The sequence below is a fragment of the Pelobates fuscus genome, chromosome 10, assembly GCF_036172605.1.
Source record: "Pelobates fuscus isolate aPelFus1 chromosome 10, aPelFus1.pri, whole genome shotgun sequence".
Taxonomy (NCBI): Eukaryota; Metazoa; Chordata; class Amphibia; order Anura; family Pelobatidae; genus Pelobates; species Pelobates fuscus.
In genome coordinates, this window is record NC_086326.1 from 7796929 (window position 1) to 7823142 (window position 26214).

The window sequence follows — 26214 nt, forward strand, 5'->3', positions numbered from 1 at the left end:
CAGCATAGCTAAGAAGGGAAACTAGGAAAGTGGATAAAAAGATGCTACAGATATGTTTCCAAAAAATAATATAATATTCTGAATTTGGGTTTAACAATGTTCTCTCCAAGACCAGGAATGTTGAGCACAGTGTGCAGTTTTGGGAAGGTTTTCTAGCCACAAGATGAGAGAACAACATTCATTCTGGGAATGGGTAGATCTGCTTTTCTGTCAAAATAATGACCAAAATATAAACCAGATATGTGGGAGAATTTCTGTTGGAGATATATTTCATTTTGGAATGGTCTTGTGAAGTTTGGGCCTAAATCTCATTAACATGTTGTGGTGGGACCACAGGAAGCTGTCCGTACAAGCCACAGATCTCATAGAGATGGCGGGAATGGCCAATACCTCTATGCAGTAACAGAGTCTGACCACCGCTAACCTGAGGTTGGCACACATGGATGCTGCTTGTTGGATCTATTGGCAATAAGATGTCACCACGCAGTGTGTTTGTGTTGTGCTTGGTGAGGTTTCCAGTTTTAATGTTAGCGTTTAGACGTTTGATAAAACTGGAAGAGGAAGACATTCTACATCCTTTGTGAGATTATCCCATCAAAGTAACACTATAGAATTTCCCAGGTAACACAATAACAATAGACACAAATTATGAACTGTGCATGTTTGGCTACTAAAAAATTATATCTGCCTGAGCTACCAGCAGGCACGCAAACGACAAGAGCAGAGAGAGAACACAATAGCCAATTCTGATTGGTTTACACTTTGTAAAAAGAAAATGTCACGATGGGCGCACTGCACATTGTGTATTGTAAAACGGGTTATTCTGTGTGTCAATGTATCTGTGGGGGCTGTCCATATCCCACCCTGTGCATACCACTCTATACCCGCCAGTTTAATGCAACATACTGACATACATCAGGATTGTGAAATAATAAAAATCACAAACCGATGCATTCATTTTTAGAAAATAAAATCCAATTTTTGTGCAGAGAATAGGGGGGGCTTTGAATGTTTCGCTTTGGGTCCCTGATTACAGATGCCCCCTAGTCCCCATATCCCCCGGGGGTGGGGGGTGTTCTCCACCCATCATGTAGTGGGAGCAGCTGCAGCGCAGGATCCAATGGGCGCAAACCGTGGGAAAGCATGATTTAGGTTCGCCTGTTTTTCCTTCCATGGAATTAATGAAGGAATGTGCTCTGAAGGGCCTGCAGCAGACAGGGTATTTCCTGTTCCATTTAACTACTTGTGGCATGTTTGGCAATTCAGGAGACACATCATTAACATCTTTATTAATTATTCCTCTAATTGCTGGCTGCTGCTCCTGCACACGCTAGGTTTAACCCTTCCAATGCCACAGAAGATAGAATAGTAAAAGGGTTAATCTAAGGGTTAAGAAAGCCATAGTCACAGAGAGTGTGGGATAATCCGAAAGAGCGTGAGTTATTACAGTCCAGATTATCAGAAACCCCAGTTATTAACCCTTAACATGTCAGCACGGTGTGATATTCAGTCCCATGGTCCCTACATGTGACTGTATGATTAGAGCACACAGACCATATAAAAATACAGAAAATTAGAATTTCAAGACCCCGACTGTCCATTGCAGTACGTAATAAACTATGAATTCAGTAACCCTCAGTCCACACTGGAGCATTCTGGGACTTGTAGTTCAGAATTAGCCTTGGAGAAATCTTTAGTTTCCATGTAACCTTGGAAACATAGGACAGTATTACGTTCTACGTGCTGCAGGGTATTGTATAAACAGAGCTTCCCTGTGTACATAGCTTTTATATGATGTACGTGGGGAGTATTCTGGCATTTACTGTAATTTATCATCAAGTCAAACCTTACCCAGAAGTCATCCTCAACCTCAACAAAGCTGCCTGCTGCTTCCATTGGACCCAATTACAGAATTTTATAAAACACCGATACAGCCGGAACTTCGTGCACCCAGGATTTGCTGGGATGGTTTGTGTCTGGCCGACTTGGGTAATTCTACTCTCCCGGCTTTTCAGGGACAGACGAGACAATCCTGCTCCGCTATGTGAGGGGACACGACGAAAGTCAGCCAAAAAGATATTAATGTGTGGAGCTTGCCAGCCGTTACTTAAAGGGTATTTACTGGCCGATTCTAAATGGGGGGCGGCCCTCAATCTAGGGGACATAATCACTGCAGTTTTCTTTTTAATCCCACCATCTATTTTAACATTTTTTTTGTGCAGATGAGAAATGTTTAAAAAGTTTGTATCCATATTTAAAGAGTAAAGTTTAAGCTTGTGATTTGCGATTTGTCACACATAACGCAATGTGAATTAGATCATTCATTGTTCACGCATTATTCTAACTGTACGCTAAATTATATCAAACAACGATGAGTTAATACCAATAACATAATAACATTGAAGGTTTCTATAAACATCAGGCTGTGCGTGTTCTGTACTGAGCTCTCACCAAACCTGGGAGCTCGTCAGATCGAGCTGCTCATTTAAAGGGACAGTCTAAGCTCCATGGATGGATTGTTTCTGTGAGAGAGCAATGTTTGCATTCGCTAGAGAGAGCATTTCCTCAAACAGACTTTTTTTCTAAAAATCAAAGGACATCACGTATAACATCATCATACACACCATGACGACGGCAAATGCAGCCAATGCTTCTCATATGGAATCTGCTCAGTGACTGCTGTCTCTTTAAATATATACCCCGCCTTAAATCCTGAAGGATGAACTACTAGTTGAAAATATATAAATTACAGTGACCCAAAGACGAGTTATTGCCCCATATCACCCCCTTCCCCCTCCCGTGGTCAAACTCGATTGTTTCAGGGAGGGAAATGAGGACAAAAATCCATTTAGAAAAAGCATTAATTGGTTTCATATTGTGTTGATTTTTGCCTCTTTTTTTATATTTAACCCGATTGTGACAACATTTTCCTTTCTTGCCATCAAGAGGTTAATAAAACACAATTCGTGTTGTGAAAGTGTCTTTAAGTAGGAGCCGGCAAGGGCCAGCGATTTAGCTTCTGTGGCTACCAACTCACAATACTCTTGACTGGCAGAGGACCATGGGAGTAGTGGTCCACACCGGCCAAGTTACCTGTAGATGGCGGTCTGGGTTTATAAAAGTCAATATGGTCGGTTCTATAAAATTGGCGACACCGAGAAAGATAATACAATAGAAGCTAAAATATTGCAAAAAAATGGGATTCTGCTACTTTATAGCATGAAATTAAAAGCATGCTTGGAATTCGACAGAATCTCGGCGAGATCAGCGTGGGAAGGGAATTATAATAAGCAAATGGGCTACAGATTTTCTTTTGTGCTTTTTGCATCAAAATCCATCCCTCATTTAACCCTTTGTTAGTAAATCTAGACAGAATGCGGCAACACGGTTAGACACTGAGATTGTTAGTTCCAGTATAGCGGGTGGGAGGAAATAATTAACCCTCTCTGGGAAAGAAAGTCTAAACTAGGTCAGCTGAACAGATATAGAAGATCATCGAAATGTCATCCTTATTACGTGTGTGTGTATTCAGCTCACTCAGGGCCGGTGCTAGGATTTTTAGTTACACAGGCGAAGATGCATTTTGGCGCCCCAACCCTCATTAAAAAAAAAAAATGCATCTTCACCTGTGTGTCTTTCCTCCCAAGCCACAGGCACACAGGCATCATTTTTCAGTCACACAGTCAAAGTCATACAGGTACACTGTCATATAAAGACAGAAATAATCATACAGAGACATACAGACACATACAGTCAGAGACATACAAGCAGAGACATACATGCATACAGAGACATGCAGGCATATAAAGACATACATGCATACAGAGGCATACCGTCATACAGACACATACATACAGACAGGCATACAGAAACATACATACAAAGACATTCAGGCACATACATACAGACATACAGGCATAAAGAAACATACATACAGAGACATACAGGCATGCAGACACATACATACATACAGGCATACAAAGACATACACACACAGATACATGCATGCATACAGAGACATAACGTCATACACACACATACATATATACAGGCATACAGACACATATATACATACAGAGGCATACCGTCATACAGACACATACATACAGACAGGCATACAGAAACATACATACAAATACATTCAGGCACATACATACAGACATACAGACATACAGGCATAAAGAAACATACATACAGAGACATACAGGCATGCAGACACATACATACATACATACATACAGGCATACAAAGACATACACACATACAGAGACATAACGTCATACAGACACATACATATATACAGGCATACAGACACATATATACATACAGAGGCATACCGTCATACAGACACATACATACATACAGGGCATACCGTCATACAGACACATACATAGATACAGAAACATGCATACAAAGACATACAGGCATACAGAGACACACAGACACACACATACGTACATACAGAGACCTAAAAGCATACAGTTACATATATGCATACAGAGACATATATACAGACATTCAGAGACAAACATACATCCAGTTACATACATGCATACAGAGACATACAGAAACATACATACAAGACATGCAGGCATACAGACACATACATACATACAGAAACATGCATACAAAGACATACAGGCATACAGAGACACACAGACACACACATACGTACATACAGAGACATAAAGGCATACAGTTACATATATGCATACAGAGACATATATACAGACATTCAGAGACAAACATACATCCAGTTACATACATGCATACAGAGACATACAGAAACATACGTACAAGACATACAGGCATACAGACACATACATACATACAGAGGCATACCGTCATACAGAAACATGCATACAAAGACATACAGACACATACATACAAACATACAGAAACATAAAGGCATACAGTTACATATATGAATACAGAGACATATATACAGACATTCAGAGACAAACATACATCCAGTTACATACAAACATACATTACATCTGTTAAAGCGTGTCCCTGGGGTGCGTGCTGTCCGGCTCCTTGGAGTCCTGTCCTGCAGCGCAGCCTCATCACTGTGCGCCAGCCGCGCTGTGTGATCCACAGGGAGCAGGGATATGATGTCATATCCCCGCCCCCTCCCCACAGCCTGCGGCAGACAGCAGGGTAGGAGGTGGGCAGGCGGAGGGTGGGATCCGCGGGCGGAACGATAAGGGCTGTGCTCGGCCATGCTACATGTATTAACCGGCTGGAGGGGAGCGCAGTGCGCTTCCCTCCTTCCGGTCAGCCTGATTTTGCGCCCCCAGGGCCGGTGCGCCCTAAGGCGGCCGTCTGGGACGCCTTATGGTAGCGCCGGCCCTGAGCTCACTCACAGGTCTTCACGCGTCACAGTGACTTATGATATAAGGTAGAGAATGTAACCGTATTGGTCCAGTGATGCAGATGTAGAAAACAGAACATATGATAAGGAGAATGTTTGTTTGTTTTTTACAGACTATATAAGGATAATACTAGCTTTTCGTGTGAGTCTTTAATGTGAACCTTTTTATGGTTGATACAAATCATATAAAATTAAAGTAGTTAATGCATTGGTTTTCACATCCATATAACGATATGCATCCCTCACCTGTCAATACATTTTTAACAGGAGAGAGCAGGAGAACCCTCCTAGGCACAGATATGACCTCACTATCACAATCTAGTGAGTATGTCTCACTCTTTGCTGGAAGATTATCGGATGGAGTGACAAATGTCACTTTGTTCTGAAACCAGTGTGTGATAATACACACACTTAAAGGACCACTATAGGCACCCAGACCACTTCAGCTCAATTAAGTGGTCTGGGTGCCAGGTCCAGCTAGGATTAACCATTTTTTCTATAAACATAGCAGTTTCAGAGAAACTGCTATGTTTATAATAGGGTTAATCCAGCCTCTAGTGGCTCTCTCATTGACCACCGCTAGAGGCGCTTTCGCGCTTCTCACTGTGATTTTCACATTGTGAATGCATTCCTATGGACTGGCTGAATGTGCGCGCGGCTCCTGCCGCGCATGCGCATTCAGCCAAGGAGGAGTAGAGTCCCCCGCCCGGCGCTGGAGAAAGAGGTAGGTTTAACCCCTTCCACCCCCTAGAGCCTGGCGGGTGGGGGACCCTGAGGGTGGGGGCACCCTCAGGGCACTATAGTGCCAGGAAAATTAGTATGTTTTCCTGGCACTATAGTGATCCTTTAAATAAATAACACACTAATCTGTAACAAGTCCTTAACTGGTTAAATCCTTAATTATTAACAATAAATTGGCTTAAACACTTATATAAAGTTGTCTGAAGTTCCAGGAGTCTTTATTGGGGAAGGGCCATCCCCTCTATATTGGCACAACGCCTATTGCCCTCAGAGCCAGGACTTCAAGGCTCTGAATAAGGTGAGCAATATACCTTCCTGATTTTAAAAATAAAAGTGGTTTTAAGTACTACATATTGGTTGCCTCTTTTTCTCTTTTTACTGAGAGTGTTCGATTAGACCGGAGGAGTGGTGAGATGCTACCCTAAAAAGCATGAGAACGTTGTATACTGAGCCAATTGAGTTAGGCTCTAATACATGTGAGTGGTTTGACTTTCTTTATGTATGCTTCATCAGCTCATACCATCTGCACTATATTTTGTTCTGTTTCTATTATCTGGGTTTGAGATGTACATCAAGATTATTTTAAGGGTAAGCAAACTGTATATTTTATTCAGCGCTCCACTAAGAGTATAAGGGTCTAACTTATACCATCCTGCATATTTTATTGAATGACGTAAATATATCAAATGTATAATTTGCTTTGTCCAATTAAAGAATAATCATCTTCTACTTATTCGTGCACATTGATACTTTACACCTTTCCTTTATCGATTACAAAGCAATTCTATTCGATCTCAAATCTTCTCCTGGAGTAAAACTTAATACAGCTTTTATTTTCCACACTTCATTTTATTAGAAAGTATCCCATGCATTTTATCATTGAGGATAAATTAGGAGGGCGTTGCACATTTTGTCCCAAAATAGCAGAGCTTAGAAAATAGCTGGTTTGCAATTTGGTTATTTTCATTTAAAATGTCTAATTCTCTAAAATTCCCAGTTTAATTACTAGATCCAACTATTTTAAAGATTGTAATGATTGTGTTTTAGAAAGTTGTTCTGCTGGTAGAGTTTAAAGAATACTTCTCGGGGCGGGGCTTAGCCGCCATAATGAACGGACGCATGTCAGCAGAGCTCTCCTAATAAACTAGCAAATATACTCGAAATACTAGCTCCCAGCTGATTAAATCGAGGTTAAGCGACCACTGAGGGTGCAGAGAGACCACCGGATGACAAACAAGGCTCTCAAGTGTCTCAGGAGACGAGAAATCAGCCCGAAATAATTGCGGCCTAGCAGGACCCGACCGGGAGTGACGGCCGACCTCCCAGCAGGGAACCCAGCACACTGCGGTAGGCGAGACCCCGTTCCCCCCCCCCTCTGGACCGGTGGGGGTTATCCCGGTCCCAGCTGAGCAAACTCCGCTAGAAGCAAACTGTCCTGGCACCATTCTGGAGGCAAGAGGATGCACCCCATACTGCCCAAGATGGCGACAGCTTTTCCCCAAGACAAACAAGCCCTGGTTTTTGAGCTGCAACCAGAAGACAGCTATGTCGAACAGGGCATACAACGCCTGGAAGCAATCTTCACAGCATTCTGGGCAACACTACAGGCCCGCATGCAGCAGATACCACAGAGTCATACCAAGGCTGGAAGGAGCAAGATGACGCAGAGAAGGGGGAACCCTCACCTAGGCAAACCAGCGATGAATTACAAACCCATAGTGAAACGACACTCTGGGCCTAGAGCCACCCGACGCACAGCCCGCAAGCGGCAACCACGGTGGCCGAAAATCCTCCGCCAATGCAAGCAAGCACTCACCAGACGCAACACCTACTCTGGTAAGAGCACGAACTTAGCATCGTACGGTACCAAAAACTGGGGACATAAGACACAGGCCCTTGCCTTGGATTGGAGAGGGCCCCTTCCCAGGTGCACAGGAGCAACAGCCTACACATGCTATCGGGACTGCACCCAGCCTTGACCACTCACGGGGATCGGATGAGCAGAGAGCCAGACATACCACCAGCGCTCTACTTCATCGCCGTGAAGATGGAGGCTGATAAATAAACTGTGCATGCTACGTTCCACAACGCAGTTGCAGATCAGGCAACTTAATAACCATGTCTTTTTTAAATCGTAGCCAGTTTAGCACAATTGTTGTCTTAATATCCTAACATAATGTTTAATACACTGGCTTTTGCTAGATTAATGTTCTTTTCTTGCTTCCCTGAATCCAGAAGTATGCAAGCATGACCATACCCTGTAAGCCCTCACTACTGCTTTGTTTATTTGCGGTTATTTGCTAATATACACACTACAAGTGTACCTCCTATGTGGAAATAAGCTCTCCAGTTCTAGCATGTTATTTACACTCATTTAATGTGATAACCTACCTATATGATTATTAAGCCTGATAACTAAAAATGTGCCAGCTTACCTATAATGTATCCGCCTTTACAGCATGTGCCTAGTTTGCTAATTTACGCATTACAAATGTACCTCCTAGGTGGACATAAGCTATCCAGTTCTAGCATGTTAAATTATACTCATGTAAAGTGATAACCTACTTATACGTTTACTAAGCCTGATAAAAAAAAAATGTGCCAGTTAAGAATACACCCCGCATGTTCGCGTGGGAAAAGCCTGAGGATTGCCTTTGGGGTACCTCGAGCCTGTCTGTACTATATGCGTGCACTACAAAAATAAAGAATTAAAAAAAAAATTAAAAAAAAATAAAGAATACTTCTCACCGCTGGCCAGAAGGCTCCTACAAAGAGACGTGTGATCATTCTTTAAAATGGAGATTCCCACAGCTGATAAACAAGTGCTTTTCAGAAAATCTATTGAAGAGATTAACAGTATCTTTTACACAATTGTGACCATTTTTAAGTGAGAACACAAAGTGGGACATATGCAGGTGTTAACCCAGGTGAAGGGTCACTATAACAATGAATAAAAGAAAATGATCCCACTTCTGCCACCATGATTGACAGCTGGAATCAGATTTTATGATTAAACTCCTTCTATTGTTTTTTTTTTTTTCTCAGACAACACTTTTTTTATTGACATACATTTTTTTAAACTTTTGTCTTTTATTTTCCAAATACTATTGACTCAAAATGTGGGTTGTAAAACAAACAAAAATTTCACAACTCTAAATTTGATATAATTATTATAAAGTTGTCTTGGCTAAACATGACACCCCCTGTGGTTTTTAACTCCCTTCCCCATGAAGGCATGCCAGGTTTAGATACAACTGTCCTACATGTTTATTCATTGTTTCTCTGTTTCTCTAATTATAGATCTTTGGTTGAATAGACTCTTGCAGAAGGATCCTTTCCAAACTCTTACTCCTAGTTCTAGTTCTAATACTGTGCAGAATAGGCTAGTGCCATATAAAAGCCAATGATGACACGTCCAAAAAAAAGCCTTTCGCATATCCGGTAATTCAAAACAAAGTGAAAAATCAAATATGAAGTGATTTCTGGTTTTACCAGAATCTTTCTTGACTACAAAATGTAGATAATGACGTAGATTCCAGCGCCCGTCCTCTCTCTACTCCGATGCTCAGACTGATCATACGTCAGTCACAGGCACATTGGGCAAGAGTTATACACATTTTGGTGGCACATAAGTAGGTCGAAGTTTTAGAAGTGGTGCAGTTACCATAGCAGCAGGAAACATTTGTCTGAAACAATATATATTCTATTCGAACGATCTGATTCTATTTCTGCTAAACCGGAGCACATACAAGAGGGATAGATTGTACATTAGTGCACTTTGTATTTGAATTGCACATTATATTTGCACTTTCACTTCTATGTATGTTTTTGTTTTTATAGTGTATCCTTAAGGGCTCTTGCACTATTTAGGTGCTGCTATTTATGTATTTATTTATTTATTTTTTTACATATTTATCCCATTTTTATCACACAGTTTTATATAATTGTGAGATTTGATATTGTTTTAGCACTTTCTTTCTTGTTGTTGTTTTTTTTAAGTATTTTGTGAGGGGAAAAAAGAAACTAAACATATAATAAGTAATATAAAGTGTCAGATGGATTATTTTGGTGCAGTATAGAAAACATATAAAGTCTCACTAATGTATAAAGGCCAAACAGTTATAAATAAAACTGGTGCACATTTTAAAGTGAATGTGATAGTTTTTATGTTACTTTTCCAACTTTGCTTTTCTTTGACAATTTTTTGTTAGTGGCCTCTGGATTTGAGCATGAAGGAGTTACTGTAATATTTCAAACTCTGCAGCAATAGGATTTTATCTTACGATTGCAACATATTACACTCAAAATACATTGTGAAAACCTACTGTATGATAGAGACCTGATTAACAGACCCACAAAATGAGGATATTTGTTTTTTTGTTATTTTTCTTTATTTTCGGATGCAATGTTTGGGAAACAAGCCAGGTTGTTGTATTTCCTGTCAGAGTTGAAGTCTTTTCCTGCTTATTTCTATGGGAAAAACATTTGGTAGTTTTGCTTATTTTGGCTCCTAACTATCCCGTGGTCCCTCGAGAGCTTGGTCACATGTCAAGCAGATCAGTGAACGTGGATTTAAAGCTATTATATGTATACATGTGTTTGTGTGGCTGCGCATTTATCATGTATATTCAGAACTGCCAGAAACAAAATCTGTGGAATAGATATTTTGGGGATTTTACCTGAATAATTCACAAATCAATAGAAGTATGAATGCTGTTGTAAATAGAGTATAAATTGGTTTCAATTGGTATCAGGCGGTTCTGGTATGGGGGCAAATGGGTGCAACCTACAAAATGCTTCAACAGACACTCAGCGGAGACCATGGCTGCAGCAATAACATTAGAGAAAAGATTTTTATTATTCAAGGCAGAAACGAGAGAGGCCGCCATGTCGGTTTGTACTTGTGCCAAGTTAATAAAGTTTTGATTTCTGGTCAGATTATTATTATTATTATGAGGGCAGCACTTCCTGTGAATTACTAATACACTAACTCCCTTATGTCCTGCCGTTGGTTTAGTGCCTGGAATATTTTTTTTTTTTTTTTAATCTACAAGCAAATTGGCGTGAAGTAAAATGGCTAATGGTTCTAAAATGGTGGTGGTTTATTGGTTTATTTGTAGCTTGGTTTTGTGGTTTCTTGTGGTCGCTCTCCCTCTCCGCGACATGATTTAGTGAAGTTCAGATTTCACCGCCAGTGGCCATTGGGTTCCCAGCAGATGTTACGTGGTCACACAGTGGCCTTTTTATATTTGATGTAGAACAGAGAGCTTTTATGATGATTTATTGCAAGTTGAAAGCTATCGTCTTCAGACGTGAACTTCTCCTGAATGGAGGAGGACAGAATTTCTTTGCTGGTTTCCCAGATAAATCGCAGGGTCAAGTTTCAGCCTTTTTAAAATACCCTCATCTTAAGGGTTTCCCTGAGACAAGAGGGAAGGCACCGAAAACAAGCAGGGCCATTCTTTAGAAGCTTTCTATTTCCCGGGTTATTACAGCACAGAAGCCATGTTGGTGGCTTTGATGTTGGGATTCATTGGCAAATAGTGAATACATTTTATATAAATAATGGTAAAGATCTCACACCCACTGCATTAATCTGGATTAGCTCTGTATATAACATGCAGTTATGAATTCACTGATGGAAGGATGGATGGCCGGCCCTGTCAAGCTAAGTGTTCTATTCTAAAAAATATAAGCGGTTAACCATTTTTATAAAATAAAGCCAGTGTGCAAGCTAATCACTATTAAGAATTTATACATGTCAGAAATAGAACCGTTTTTAGTGATTCTGGTTTTGATCTATACATTGTGTATAGATTATTTATAAAGTGCCAGCGAATTCCATAGCGCTGTACAATGGACCATTCTACATTGGTTTTGTTATTGTAAAAACCCCATCAGGAGCTCGGTGTGTTTTTGTGTAACCTCTCCCTTCACCCATACCTCCAGCCTTCATTATTACAGTGTCTGCTTACAGATTCTCTAATTGATGAGACTCTGAGAACAAGGACTGGGTGGATGGATGGGTCCAGCCTCTGCACTCAATCTCACTGGAAGTCAGTGATGGCTAATCATTGCACTGAATATGTTTGTAGACTACATTTCCATTATGCTCGGCCAGCCAGCAGTCCACAAACATGAGGAGTGCAACGATGAGCCTCCATAGGTGAGCGTGTTACTTTGTACAGTATGGGATGTGAGGATCAGAGAGAATACATATTGTACAGTATGGGATGTGTAAGGTGAGGATCAGAGAGAATACATATCGTACAGTATGGGATGTGTAAGGTGAGGATCAGAGAGAATACATATCGTACAGTATGGGATGTGTAAGGTGAGGATCAGAGAGAATACATATCGTACAGTATGGGATGTGTAAGGTGAGGATCAGAGAGAATACATATCGTACAGTATGGGATGTGTAAGGTGAGGATCAGAAAGAACACATATCGTACAGTATGGGATGTGTAAGGTGAGGATCAGAGAGAATACATATCGTACAGTATGGGATGTGTAAGGTGAGGATCAGAAAGAATACATATCGTACAGTATGGGATGTGTAAGGTGAGGATCAGAAAGAATACATATCGTACAGAATGGGATGTGTAAGGTGAGGATCAGAGAGAATGCATATCGTACAGCATGGGATGTGTAAGGTGAGGATCAGAGAGAATACATATCGTACAGTATGGGATGTGTAAGGTGAGGATCAGAGAGAATACATATCGTACAGTATGGGATGTGTAAGGTGAGGATCAGAAAGAATACATATCGTACAGTATGGGATGTGTAAGGTGAGGATCAGAAAGAATACATATCGTACAGTATGGGATGTGTAAGGTGAGGATCAGAGAGAATACATATCGTACAGTATGGGATGTGTAAGGTGAGGATCAGAGAGAATACATATCGTACAGTATGGGATGTGTAAGGTGAGGATCAGAAAGAATACATATCGTACAGTATGGGATGTGTAAGGTGAGGATCAGAAAGAATACATATCGTACAGTATGGGATGTGTAAGGTGAGGATCAGAAAGAATACATATCGTACAGTATGGGATGTGTAAGGTGAGGATCAGAGAGAATACATATCGTACAGTATGGGATGTGTAAGGTGAGGATCAGAGAGAATACATATCGTACAGTATGGGATGTGTAAGGTGAGGATCAGAGAGAATACATATCGTACAGTATGGGATGTGTAAGGTGAGGATCAGAGAATACATATCGTACAGTATGGGATGTGTAAGGTGAGGATCAGAGAGAATACATATCGTACAGTATGGGATGTGTAAGGTGAGGATCAGAGAAAATACATATCGTACAGTATGGGATGTGTAAGGTGAGGATCAGAGAGAATACATATCGTACAGTATGGGATGTGTAAGGTGAGGATCAGAGAGAATACATATCGTACAGTATGGGATGTGTAAGGTGAGGATCAGAGAGAATACATATCGTACAGTATGGGATGTGTAAGGTGAGGATCAGAGAGAATACATATCGTACAGTATGGGATGTGTAAGGTGAGGATCAGAAAGAATACATATCGTACAGTATGGGATGTGTAAGGTGAGGATCAGAGAGAATACATATCGTACAGTATGGGATGTGTAAGGTGAGGATCAGAAAGAATACATATCGTACAGTATTGGATGTGTAAGGTGAGGATCAGAGAGAATACATATCGTACAGTATGGGATGTGTAAGGTGAGGATCAGAGAGAATACATATCGTACAGTATGGGATGTGTAAGGCGAGGATCAGAAAGAATACATATCGTACAGTATGGGATGTGTAAGGCGAGGATCAGAGAGAATACATATCGTACAGTATGGGATGTGTAAGGCGAGGATCAGAGAGAATACATATCGTACAGTATGGGATGTGTAAGGTGAGGATCAGAAAGAATACATATCGTACAGTATGGGATGTGTAAGGTGAGGATCAGAGAGAATACATATCGTACAGTATGGGATGTGTAAGGTGAGGATCAGAGAGAATACATATCGTACAGTATGGGATGTGTAAGGTGAGGATCAGAAAGAATACATATCGTACAGTATGGGATGTGTAAGGTGAGGATCAGAGAGAATACATATCGTACAGTATGGGATGTGTAAGGTGAGGATCAGAAAGAATACATATCGTACAGTATGGGATGTGTAAGGTGAGGATCAGAAAGAATACATATCGTACAGTATGGGATGTGTAAGGTGAGGATCAGAAAGAATACATATCGTACAGTATGGGATGTGTAAGGTGAGGATCAGAAAGAATACATATCGTACAGTATGGGATGTGTAAGGTGAGGATCAGAAAGAATACATATCGTACAGTATGGGATGTGTAAGGTGAGGATCAGAAAGAATACATATCGTACAGTATGGGATGTGTAAGGTGAGGATCAGAGAGAATACATATCGTACAGTATGGGATGTGTAAGGTGAGGATCAGAAAGAATACATATCGTACAGTATTGGATGTGTAAGGTGAGGATCAGAGAGAATACATATCGTACAGTATGGGATGTGTAAGGTGAGGATCAGAGAGAATACATATCGTACAGTATGGGATGTGTAAGGCGAGGATCAGAAAGAATACATATCGTACAGTATGGGATGTGTAAGGCGAGGATCAGAGAGAATACATATCGTACAGTATGGGATGTGTAAGGCGAGGATCAGAGAGAATACATATCGTACAGTATGGGATGTGTAAGGTGAGGATCAGAAAGAATACATATCGTACAGTATGGGATGTGTAAGGTGAGGATCAGAGAGAATACATATCGTACAGTATGGGATGTGTAAGGTGAGGATCAGAGAGAATACATATCGTACAGTATGGGATGTGTAAGGTGAGGATCAGAAAGAATACATATCGTACAGTATGGGATGTGTAAGGTGAGGATCAGAGAGAATACATATCGTACAGTATGGGATGTGTAAGGTGAGGATCAGAAAGAATACATATCGTACAGTATGGGATGTGTAAGGTGAGGATCAGAAAGAATACATATCGTACAGTATGGGATGTGTAAGGTGAGGATCAGAAAGAATACATATCGTACAGTATGGGATGTGTAAGGTGAGGATCAGAAAGAATACATATCGTACAGTATGGGATGTGTAAGGTGAGGATCAGAAAGAATACATATCGTACAGTATGGGATGTGTAAGGTGAGGATCAGAAAGAATACATATCGTACAGTATGGGATGTGTAAGGTGAGGATCAGAGAGAATACATATCGTACAGTATGGGATGTGTAAGGTGAGGATCAGAGAGAATACATATCGTACAGTATGGGATGTGTAAGGTGAGGATCAGAGAATACATATCGTACAGTATGGGATGTGTAAGGTGAGGATCAGAGAGAATACATATCGTACAGTATGGGATGTGTAAGGTGAGGATCAGAGAAAATACATATCGTACAGTATGGGATGTGTAAGGTGAGGATCAGAGAGAATACATATCGTACAGGATGGGATGTGTAAGGTGAGGATCAGAGAGAATACATATCGTACAGTATGGGATGTGTAAGGCGAGGATCAGAAAGAATACATATCGTACAGTATGGGATGTGTAAGGTGAGGATCAGAGAGAATACATATCGTACAGTATGGGATGTGTAAGGCGAGGATCAGAGAGAATACATATCGTACAGTATGGGATGTGTAAGGTGAGGATCAGAGAGAATACATATCGTACAGTATGGGATGTGTAAGGTGAGGATCAGAAAGAATACATATCGTACAGTATGGGATGTGTAAGGTGAGGATCAGAGAGAATACATATCGTACAGTATGGGATGTGTAAGGTGAGGATCAGAAAGAATACATATCGTACAGTATGGGATGTGTAAGGTGAGGATCAGAGAGAATACATATCGTACAGTATGGGATGTGTAAGGTGAGGATCAGAGAGAATACATATCGTACAGTATGGGATGTGTAAGGTGAGGATCAGAGAGAATACATATCGTACAGTATGGGATGTGTAAGGTGAGGATCAGAGAGAATACATATCGTACAGTATGGGATGTGTAAGGTGAGGATCATAAAGAATACATATCGTACAGTATGGGATGTGTAAGGTGAGGATCAGAGAGAATACATATCGTACAGTATGGGATGTGTAAGGTGAGGATCATAAAGAATACATATCGTACAGTATGGGATGTGTAAGGTGAGGATCATAAAGAATACATATCGTACAGTATGGGATGTGTAAGGTGAGGATCATAAAGAATACATATCGTACAGTATGGGATGTGTAAGGTGAGGATCAGAGAGAATACATATCGTACAGTATGGGATGTGTAAGGTGAGGATCATAAAGAATACATATCGTACAGTATGGGATGTGTAAGGTGAGGATCATAAAGAATACATTTTGTACAGTATGGGATGTGTAAGGTGAGGATCAGAGAGAATACATATTGTACAGTATGGGATGTGTAAGGTGAGGATCATAAAGAATACATATCGTACAGTATGGGATGTGTAAGGTGAGGATCATAAAGAATACATATCGTACAGTATGGGATGTGTAAGGTGAGGATCAGAGAGAATACATATCGTACAGTATGGGATGTGTAAGGTGAGGATCAGAGAGAATACATATCGTACAGTATGGGATGTGTAAGGTGAGGATCAGAGAGAATACATATCGTACAGTATGGGATCTGTAAGGTGAGGATCAGAGAGAATACATATCGTACAGTATGGGATGTGTAAGGTGAGGATCAGAAAGAATACATATCGTACAGTATGGGATGTGTAAGGTGAGGATCAGAGAGAATACATATCGTACAGTATGGGATGTGTAAGGTGAGGATCAGAAAGAATACATATCGTACAGTATGGGATGTGTAAGGTGAGGATCAGAGAGAATACATATCGTACAGTATGGGATGTGTAAGGCGAGGATCAGAGAGAATACATATCGTACAGTATGGGATGTGTAAGGTGAGGATCAGAAAGAATACATATCGTACAGTATGGGATGTGTAAGGTGAGGATCAGAAAGAATACATATCGTACAGTATGGGATGTGTAAGGTGAGGATCAGAAAGAATACATATCGTACAGTATGGGATGTGTAAGGTGAGGATCAGAAAGAATACATATCGTACAGTATGGGATGTGTAAGGTGAGGATCAGAAAGAATACATATCGTACAGTATGGGATGTGTAAGGTGAGGATCAGAAAGAATACATATCGTACAGTATGGGATGTGTAAGGTGAGGATCAGAAAGAATACATATCGTACAGTATGGGATGTGTAAGGTGAGGATCAGAAAGAATACATATCGTACAGTATGGGATGTGTAAGGTGAGGATCAGAAAGAATACATATCGTACAGTATGGGATGTGTAAGGTGAGGATCAGAGAGAATACATATCGTACAGTATGGGATGTGTAAGGTGAGGATCATAAAGAATACATTTTGTACAGTATGGGATGTGTAAGGTGAGGATCAGAGAGAATACATATTGTACAGTATGGGATGTGTAAGGTGAGGATCATAAAGAATACATATCGTACAGTATGGGATGTGTAAGGTGAGGATCATAAAGAATACATATCGTACAGTATGGGATGTGTAAGGTGAGGATCAGAGAGAATACATATCGTACAGTATGGGATGTGTAAGGTGAGGATCAGAGAGAATACATATCGTACAGTATGGGATGTGTAAGGTGAGGATCAGAGAGAATACATATCGTACAGTATGGGATCTGTAAGGTGAGGATCAGAGAGAATACATATCGTACAGTATGGGATGTGTAAGGTGAGGATCAGAAAGAATACATATCGTACAGTATGGGATGTGTAAGGTGAGGATCAGAGAGAATACATATCGTACAGTATGGGATGTGTAAGGTGAGGATCAGAAAGAATACATATCGTACAGTATGGGATGTGTAAGGTGAGGATCAGAGAGAATACATATCGTACAGTATGGGATGTGTAAGGCGAGGATCAGAGAGAATACATATCGTACAGTATGGGATGTGTAAGGTGAGGATCAGAAAGAATACATATCGTACAGTATGGGATGTGTAAGGTGAGGATCAGAAAGAATACATATCGTACAGTATGGGATGTGTAAGGTGAGGATCAGAAAGAATACATATCGTACAGTATGGGATGTGTAAGGTGAGGATCAGAAAGAATACATATCGTACAGTATGGGATGTGTAAGGTGAGGATCAGAAAGAATACATATCGTACAGTATGGGATGTGTAAGGTGAGGATCAGAAAGAATACATATCGTACAGTATGGGATGTGTAAGGTGAGGATCAGAAAGAATACATATCGTACAGTATGGGATGTGTAAGGTGAGGATCAGAAAGAATACATATCGTACAGTATGGGATGTGTAAGGTGAGGATCAGAGAGAATACATATCGTACAGTATGGGATGTGTAAGGTGAGGATCAGAAAGAATACATATCATACAGTATGGGATGTGTAAGGTGAGGATCAGAAAGAATACATATCGTACAGTATGGGATGTGTAAGGTGAGGATCAGAGAGAATACATATCGTACAGTATGGGATGTGTAAGGCGAGGATCAGAAAGAATACATATCGTACAGTATGGGATGTGTAAGGTGAGGATCAGAAAGAATACATATCGTACAGTATGGGATGTGTAAGGTGAGGATCAGAAAGAATACATATCGTACAGTATGGGATGTGTAAGGTGAGGATCAGAAAGAATACATATCGTACAGTATGGGATGTGTAAGGTGAGGATCATAGAGAATACATATCGTACAGTATGGGATGTGAGGATCAGAAAGAATACATATCGTACAGTATGGGATGTGTAAGGTGAGGATCAGAAAGGTTGTGTGGACTCTCGGTGACCTGATTGGGAACGCGCTCCTCAGCCAATGAATACATATCGTACAGTAGCTGGGTATTTGTGTTCTGGACTCGTTGTCTGTGAAGCATCATATTTAAACATAAGGAGATTCGGAAAAAAGCCCTGCTTGAGTGTCCCTTTTCCGGTATCTGGGGGAGAGTTCTGCGAGGCCTGAGTAGGGGTTTCCCAATGTCTGGAAACACTTCACAGAATTGCTTTCCCTTTTTCCGTTTTTACTTTCCTGTGCATTTCCTTCACTGTCTGCTGTCAATGTACGTTCAATGCGATGCTGAAACATAATTGCAGAGTTCACTTCAAGCTGGTGAAATGGCAAAGCCAAAACCAGCGATCTGTATAAACAAGACAGCGATGGCGAGCTCTGTGTATAGAACGCATTGCGCAGCTCCACAGAACATGATTTATAAATAATAATCTCACATTCTGACCCAAACACGGGCTCTCCGCTATATTCATATTAGCCAGATTTTACCAAACTATTGTAGCTTGTCACGGGTTTGGGGATCAAACAAACGGGTCGGTTGCAAACAACATATATTGTGCGAAGGGAAACCAATTAATTATTCACAACAGGAAAGCCATAACGACTACCAAGGTGAACAATAATGATCTCTTACAATGTGTGATCTCCACGTCCAGCTGGGTCGAGCTGTCAACATAAAATGCAAAGGGGGCAACCCAATGTGTGATTCTATATTCTAACAAAAGGTCGGAATAGCTACATATTGAGATAAGCCTTCCTATGCCACGCCATGACATATCTACCCACCAAACCAGCTATTAGATTCTTCTCTGGGTTATATAAGATTATGATTAAACATTCTCTGCAGTGAAACTGTGGCAGGTTTTAGTTCAACCTACGTTTATTCCCACTTTATATTTGTAACTACTGGTTTGACTGTCTCTGCGCAGGTTAATTAATGAAGGGTTCAGCACACAGACGCGCAGTCGAAGTATCTATTTTCTAGTATCTACTTATTCCACTTCCTAATGAACATTATCAGATGGGGTAAACATAATAGTTGGGGTAAAACAACCACCAATATATGGGTTAAAATAGATTCACCAATAGATGGGGTTCAAACAGATTCACCAATAGATGGGGTTTAAACAGATTCACCAATAGATGGGTAAAACAGAATAACCAATAGATGGGTTAAAACAGATCCACCAATAGATGGGGTAAAACAGATTCACCAATAGATGGGGTAAAACAGATTCACCAATAGATGGGGAAAGACATCCACCAATAGATGGGGAAAGACATCCACCAATAGATGGGGAAAGACATCCACCAATAGATGGGGAAAAACAACCACCAATAGATAGGGTAAAACAACCCCCAATAGATGGGGGGGAGGGTGGGGGTAAAACAACCCCCAATAGATGGGGGGGAGGGTGGGGGTAAAACAACCCCAATAGATGGGGGGGGGGGGTAAAACAACCACCAATAGATGGGGTAAAACAACCACCAAAAGATGGGGGGAGGGGTAAACAACCACCAATAGATGGGGGGGTAAAACAACTACCAATAGATGTGGGTGGTAAAACAACCACCAATAGATGGGGGGGGGGGGGGGGTAAAACAACCACCAATAGATGGGGGGGGGGTAAAACAACCACCAATAGATGGGGGGGGGGGGTAAAACAACCATCAAGAGAGTGTAAAACAGATCCACCAATAAATGAGTTAAAACAGATCCACCAAGAGATGAGGTAAAACAGATCCACCAAGAGATGAGGTAAAACAGATCCACCAATAGATGAGGTAAAACAACCACCAATAGATGGGGTAAAACAACCACCAATAGATGGGGTAAAACAGATCCACCAAGAGATGAGGTAAAACAGATCCACCAAGAGATGAGGTAAAACATCCACAATTAGATGGGGTAAAACAGATCCACCAAGAGATGAGGTAAAACAGATCCACCAAGAGATGAGGTAAAACAGATCCACCAAGAGATGAGGTAAAACAGATCCACCAATAGATGAGGTAAAACAACCACCAATAGATGGGGTAAAACAGATCCACCAATAGATGGGGTAAAACAGATCCACCAACAGATGGGGTAAAACAACCACCAATAGATGGGGTAAAGCATCCACAAATAGATGGGGTAAAACAGATCCACCAACAGATGGGGTAAAACAGATCCACCAATAGATGGGGTAAAGCATCCACAAATAGATGGGGTAACACAACCACCAATACATGGGGTAAAACAGATCCACCTATAGATGGGGTAAAACAGATCCACCAATAGATAGGGTAAAACAACCCCCAATACATGGGGTGAAAAAGATCCACCTATAGATGGGGTAAAACAAACACCAATAGATGGGGTAAAACAAACACCAATAGATGGGGTAAAACAAACACAAATAGATGGGGTAAAACAGATCCACCAATAGATGGGGTAAAACAGATTCACCAACAGATAGGGTAAAACAGATTCACCAACAGATGGGGTAAAACAGATTCACCAATAGATGGGGTAAAACAGATTCACCAATAGATGGGGTAAAACAGATTCACCAATAGATGGGGTAAAACAACCCCCAATAGATGGGGTAAGACATCCACCAATAGATGGGGTAAGACATCCACCAATAGATGGGGTAAGACATCCACCAATAGATGGGGTAAAACATCCACCAATAGATGGGGTAAAACAACCACCAATAGATGGGGTAAAACAACCACCAATAGATGGGGTAAAACAACCACCAATAGATGGGGGGGGAAACAACCACCAATAGATGGGGTAAAACAACCACCAAAAGATGGGGGGGAGGGGTAAAACAACCACCAATAGATGGGGGGGAGGGTAAAACAACCACCAATAGATGGGGGGGGGATTAAACAACCCCCAATAGATGGGGGGGGGATTAAACAACCCCCAATAGATGGGGGGGGGGGATTAAACAACCACCAATAGATGGGGGGGTGGGGGTAAAACAACTACCAATAGATGGGGGTGGTAAAACAACCACCAAGAGAGGGTAAAACAGATCCACCAATAAATGGGGTAAAACATCCACAATTAGATGGGGTAAAACAGATCCACCAAGAGATGAGGTAAAACAGATCCACCAATAGATGAGGTAAAACAGATCCACCAATAGATGGGGTAAAACAACCACCAATAGATGGGGTAAAACAACCACCAATAGATGGGGTAAAACAGATCCACCAACAGATGGGGTAAAACAACCACCAATAGATGGGATAAAACCAATAGATGGGGTCAAGCATCCACAAATAGATCCACAAATAGATGGGGTAAAACAGATCCACCAACAGATGGGGTAAAACAGATCCACCAATAGATGGGGTAACGCATCCACCAATAGATGGGGTAACACAACCACCAATACATGGGGTAAAACAGATCCACCAATAGGGTAAAACAACCCCCAATACATGGGGTAAAACAGATCCACCTATAGATGGGGTAAAACAAACACCAATAGATGGGGTAAAGCATCCACAAATAGATGGGGTAAAGCATCCACCAACAGATGGGGTAAAACAGATCCACCAACAGATGGGGTAAAACAGATTCACCAATAGATGGGGTAAAACAGATTCACCAATAGATGGGGTAAAACAGATCCACCAATAGATGGGGTAAAACAGATCCACCAATAGATGGGGTAACACAACCACCAATAGATGGGGTAAAACAATGGGGTCAAGCATCCACAAATAGATCCACAAATAGATGGGGTAAAACAGATCCACCAACAGATGGGGTAAAACAGATCCACCAATAGATGGGGTAACGCATCCACCAATAGATGGGGTAACACAACCACCAATACATGGGGTAAAACAGATCCACCAATAGGGTAAAACAACCCCCAATACATGGGGTAAAACAGATCCACCTATAGATGGGGTAAAACAAACACCAATAGATGGGGTAAAGCATCCACAAATAGATGGGGTAAAGCATCCACCAACAGATGGGGTAAAACAGATCCACCAACAGATGGGGTAAAACAGATTCACCAATAGATGGGGTAAAACAGATTCACCAATAGATGGGGTAAAACAGATCCACCAATAGATGGGGTAAAACAGATCCACCAATAGATGGGGTAACACAACCACCAATAGATGGGGTAAAACAACCACCAAAGATGGGGTAACGCATCCACCAATAGATGGGGTAAAACAGATCCACCAATAGATGGGGTAAAACAAACACCAATAGATGGGGTAAAACAACCCGCAATACATGGGGTAAAACAGATCCACCTATAGATGGGGTAAAACAAACACCAATAGATGGGGTAAAGCATCCACAAATAGATGGGGTAACGCATGCACCAATAGATGGGGTAAAACAGATCCACCAATAGATGGGGTAAAACAGATTCACCAATAGGATGGGGTAAAAGAACCACCAAGAGATGGGGTAAAACAACCACCAAGAGAGAGGGCAAAACAGATCCACCAATAGATGGGGTAAAGCAACCACCAAGAGATGGGTTAAATCATCCACCAATAGATGGGGTAAAACATCCACCAATAGATGGGGTAAAACATCCACCAATAGATGGGGTTAAGCATCCACCAATAGATGGGGTAAAACATCTACAAATGGCTTAAGCAATTGGCTGTGAAACTCCTTCCCGTAAAGCATCAACCCAACTAGTGTTGGTGGTTCCAGGTTCTTCATATTACTGAAGCTGTAATTGTCGGGGACACGGTCCTGATAGTCAATGGTTCAACATGTGATCTTCTTTGAACTATTGGGATAGGGGTTTTAAGCCATGGAAATATATCACGGGGCCTCTCTTGGCTCCTGGCCTAAACACAATGTAATGTCAATTTCAGATGGTTCTTCAATCTTTCACTCTAGGGAATGGCCAAACATATAGATACAGCGTAACATTCCACATTGTGTTCTTTTTACAGATTCCAGAAAAGATTTCAGTGTCTGTGACGAAGGTGGATTCCCCGGAAGGCTACTATGAAGAGGCAGAACCATACGATGCTTCCATTAATGGTACGTTGTGTTATTAAAGACTAACCATGGGCGAATAAACACAGAATCACCGTATTCAGTTACTAATAATATAAGAAATAATAATATGCGACTGCCATCGTGGGCCTTAATTATGAACATATAATAATCCTTGACGTCTATTATTCCAGTTATTGCTTGTAGTAAACCTCCTACAGTTCTAAGTATTATTAGTAGTAGTAGTTTTATGACCTTTTTTTTATTTAAAAATTTTGCAGTTTTGTTTAAAGTGTCATAAAGAACAGGTAGCTACTGCAGATAATGCGATGTACAAGTAGATAAACTGGAACCGATGAAAGTAGAGTCCTTTGGCTGGGCACCATAAACACTCTTCCGACCACCACTCAATGAATGAGTCAGAGCATTGCCATGGAAACCTAACTTATTTACCGAGTGCCAAATCCACGGAGGGAGCATTTAAAGAGTTCTGTTCCAGTTGTAGGTGCAGACCAGACTGCCTGTTATTTAATATATTGCCTGAAAAGTGGAACTCCAGGGCCCGGTCGATATCATGAGTTCCACCTGTGTCCAGGATGGTTTAAGTGTTTTTTTTTACCTAGTGGTGTCCATTTATCTAACTGAAAATTGGACTTTTATAAATACAACTAAAGACGTTATAGTAAAACACACATTACTGTAACTGTGTAATGTCTGCACAGACTATTAGATAGGACCAACAGATTCAGCCTTATTCTGGGACAAGAGGCCAACGTGAAGGCTTTAACGCGTTAAATTAATGTCTAAGCACGGATACTCGCATTCCACAGCCAGCTGACCTTTTGAAGAAACAATAAGAAAATGTAAAAATATTCGATTTTCCACCTTACAGAATAACCCCAGATAACACCCGTCCATCTGCTTTTTGTAAATGATTCCAGGCAGAGTTTACACACAGCGGCATTTCCCACAGATCCGTACATTAACCAATTTCTCATTAAGGAGAATGTCCTCCATTTATTTTTTAATATACACCTTGTTTAGTGCAGTACTGCACTATTTTTGTTTTTTTATATCTATCTTAAAGGTATACACGTCACTGGATGGTTAGCGATACACAAACAAATGGTATATTAAAGGGACACCTGACCAACTTCAGTTTAATGAGGTTGTTCAGGTGAGAACTATAGCTCCCTGCATCCTTTCTCATGTAAACACAGTATTTTCTGAGAAAATACAGTGTTTACATTGAAAGCTAGGAACACCTCCAGTTGCAGTCACTCAGAGTCAACCAGAGGGACATAATATGCCTCCATCCACTCAGATCTGCTGTCAGCAGAGCACAGGGCAGCATTGTGCACAGCATCCTGAGATTCAGTGTCTCCCTCTGCATGCAGACACTGAACTTCCTCATAGAGATTCATTGATTCAATTCATCTCTATGACGAGATGCTGATTGGCGAGGGCTGTGTTTGAATCATGCTGGCTCTGCCCCTCCCACCCTCCACTCTGCCACCCTCCCAGCAGGATAAAGGTAAGAAGGGAGGGGGGGGTCATATAACTTTTTTTTTTAAATTGTATTAATAAAAAAAGATTTTTAAATTTAAATAAAAAAATACACTCACACACACACAGCACCCCCAGACACACACACAGCACCCCAGACACACACACAGCACCCTCAGACACACACACAGCACCCTCAGACACACACACAGCACCCTCAGACACACACACAGCACCCTCAGACACACACACAGCACCCCCAGACACACAGCACCCCCAGACACACACAGCACCCCCAGACACACACAGCACCCCCAGACACACACAGCACCCCCAGACACACACAGCACCCTCAGACACACACAGCACCCCCAGACACACACAGCACCCTCAGACACACACAGCACCCTCAGACACACACAGCACCCTCAGACACACACAGCACCCTCAGACACACACAGCACCCCCAGACACACACATCACCCTCAGACACACACAGCACCCTCAGACACACACAGCGCACCCCCAGACACACACAGCGCACCCCCAGACACACACAGCGCACCCCCAGACACACACAGCGCACCCCCAGACACACACAGCGCACCCCCAGACACACAGCGCATCCCCAGACACACAGCGCATCCCCAGACACACAGCGCACCCAAACACACACAGCGCACCCAAACACACACAGCGCACCCAAACAC

General features: G+C 41.4%; 1 protein-coding gene across 6 annotated transcripts in view; it reads left to right on the forward strand.

The window, feature by feature from the left end:
• AFAP1L2 (actin filament associated protein 1 like 2) overlaps positions 1-26214 on the forward strand; it is a 136416-nt gene that overhangs the window by 54446 nt on the left and 55756 nt on the right. For all 6 annotated transcript variants that reach the window (XM_063435086.1, XM_063435089.1, XM_063435091.1 and 3 more), the window contains exon 5: positions 23953-24043. In XM_063435086.1, coding sequence (XP_063291156.1) covers positions 23953-24043 — 91 coding nt within the window. The remainder of the gene's footprint in view (positions 1-23952; positions 24044-26214) is intronic.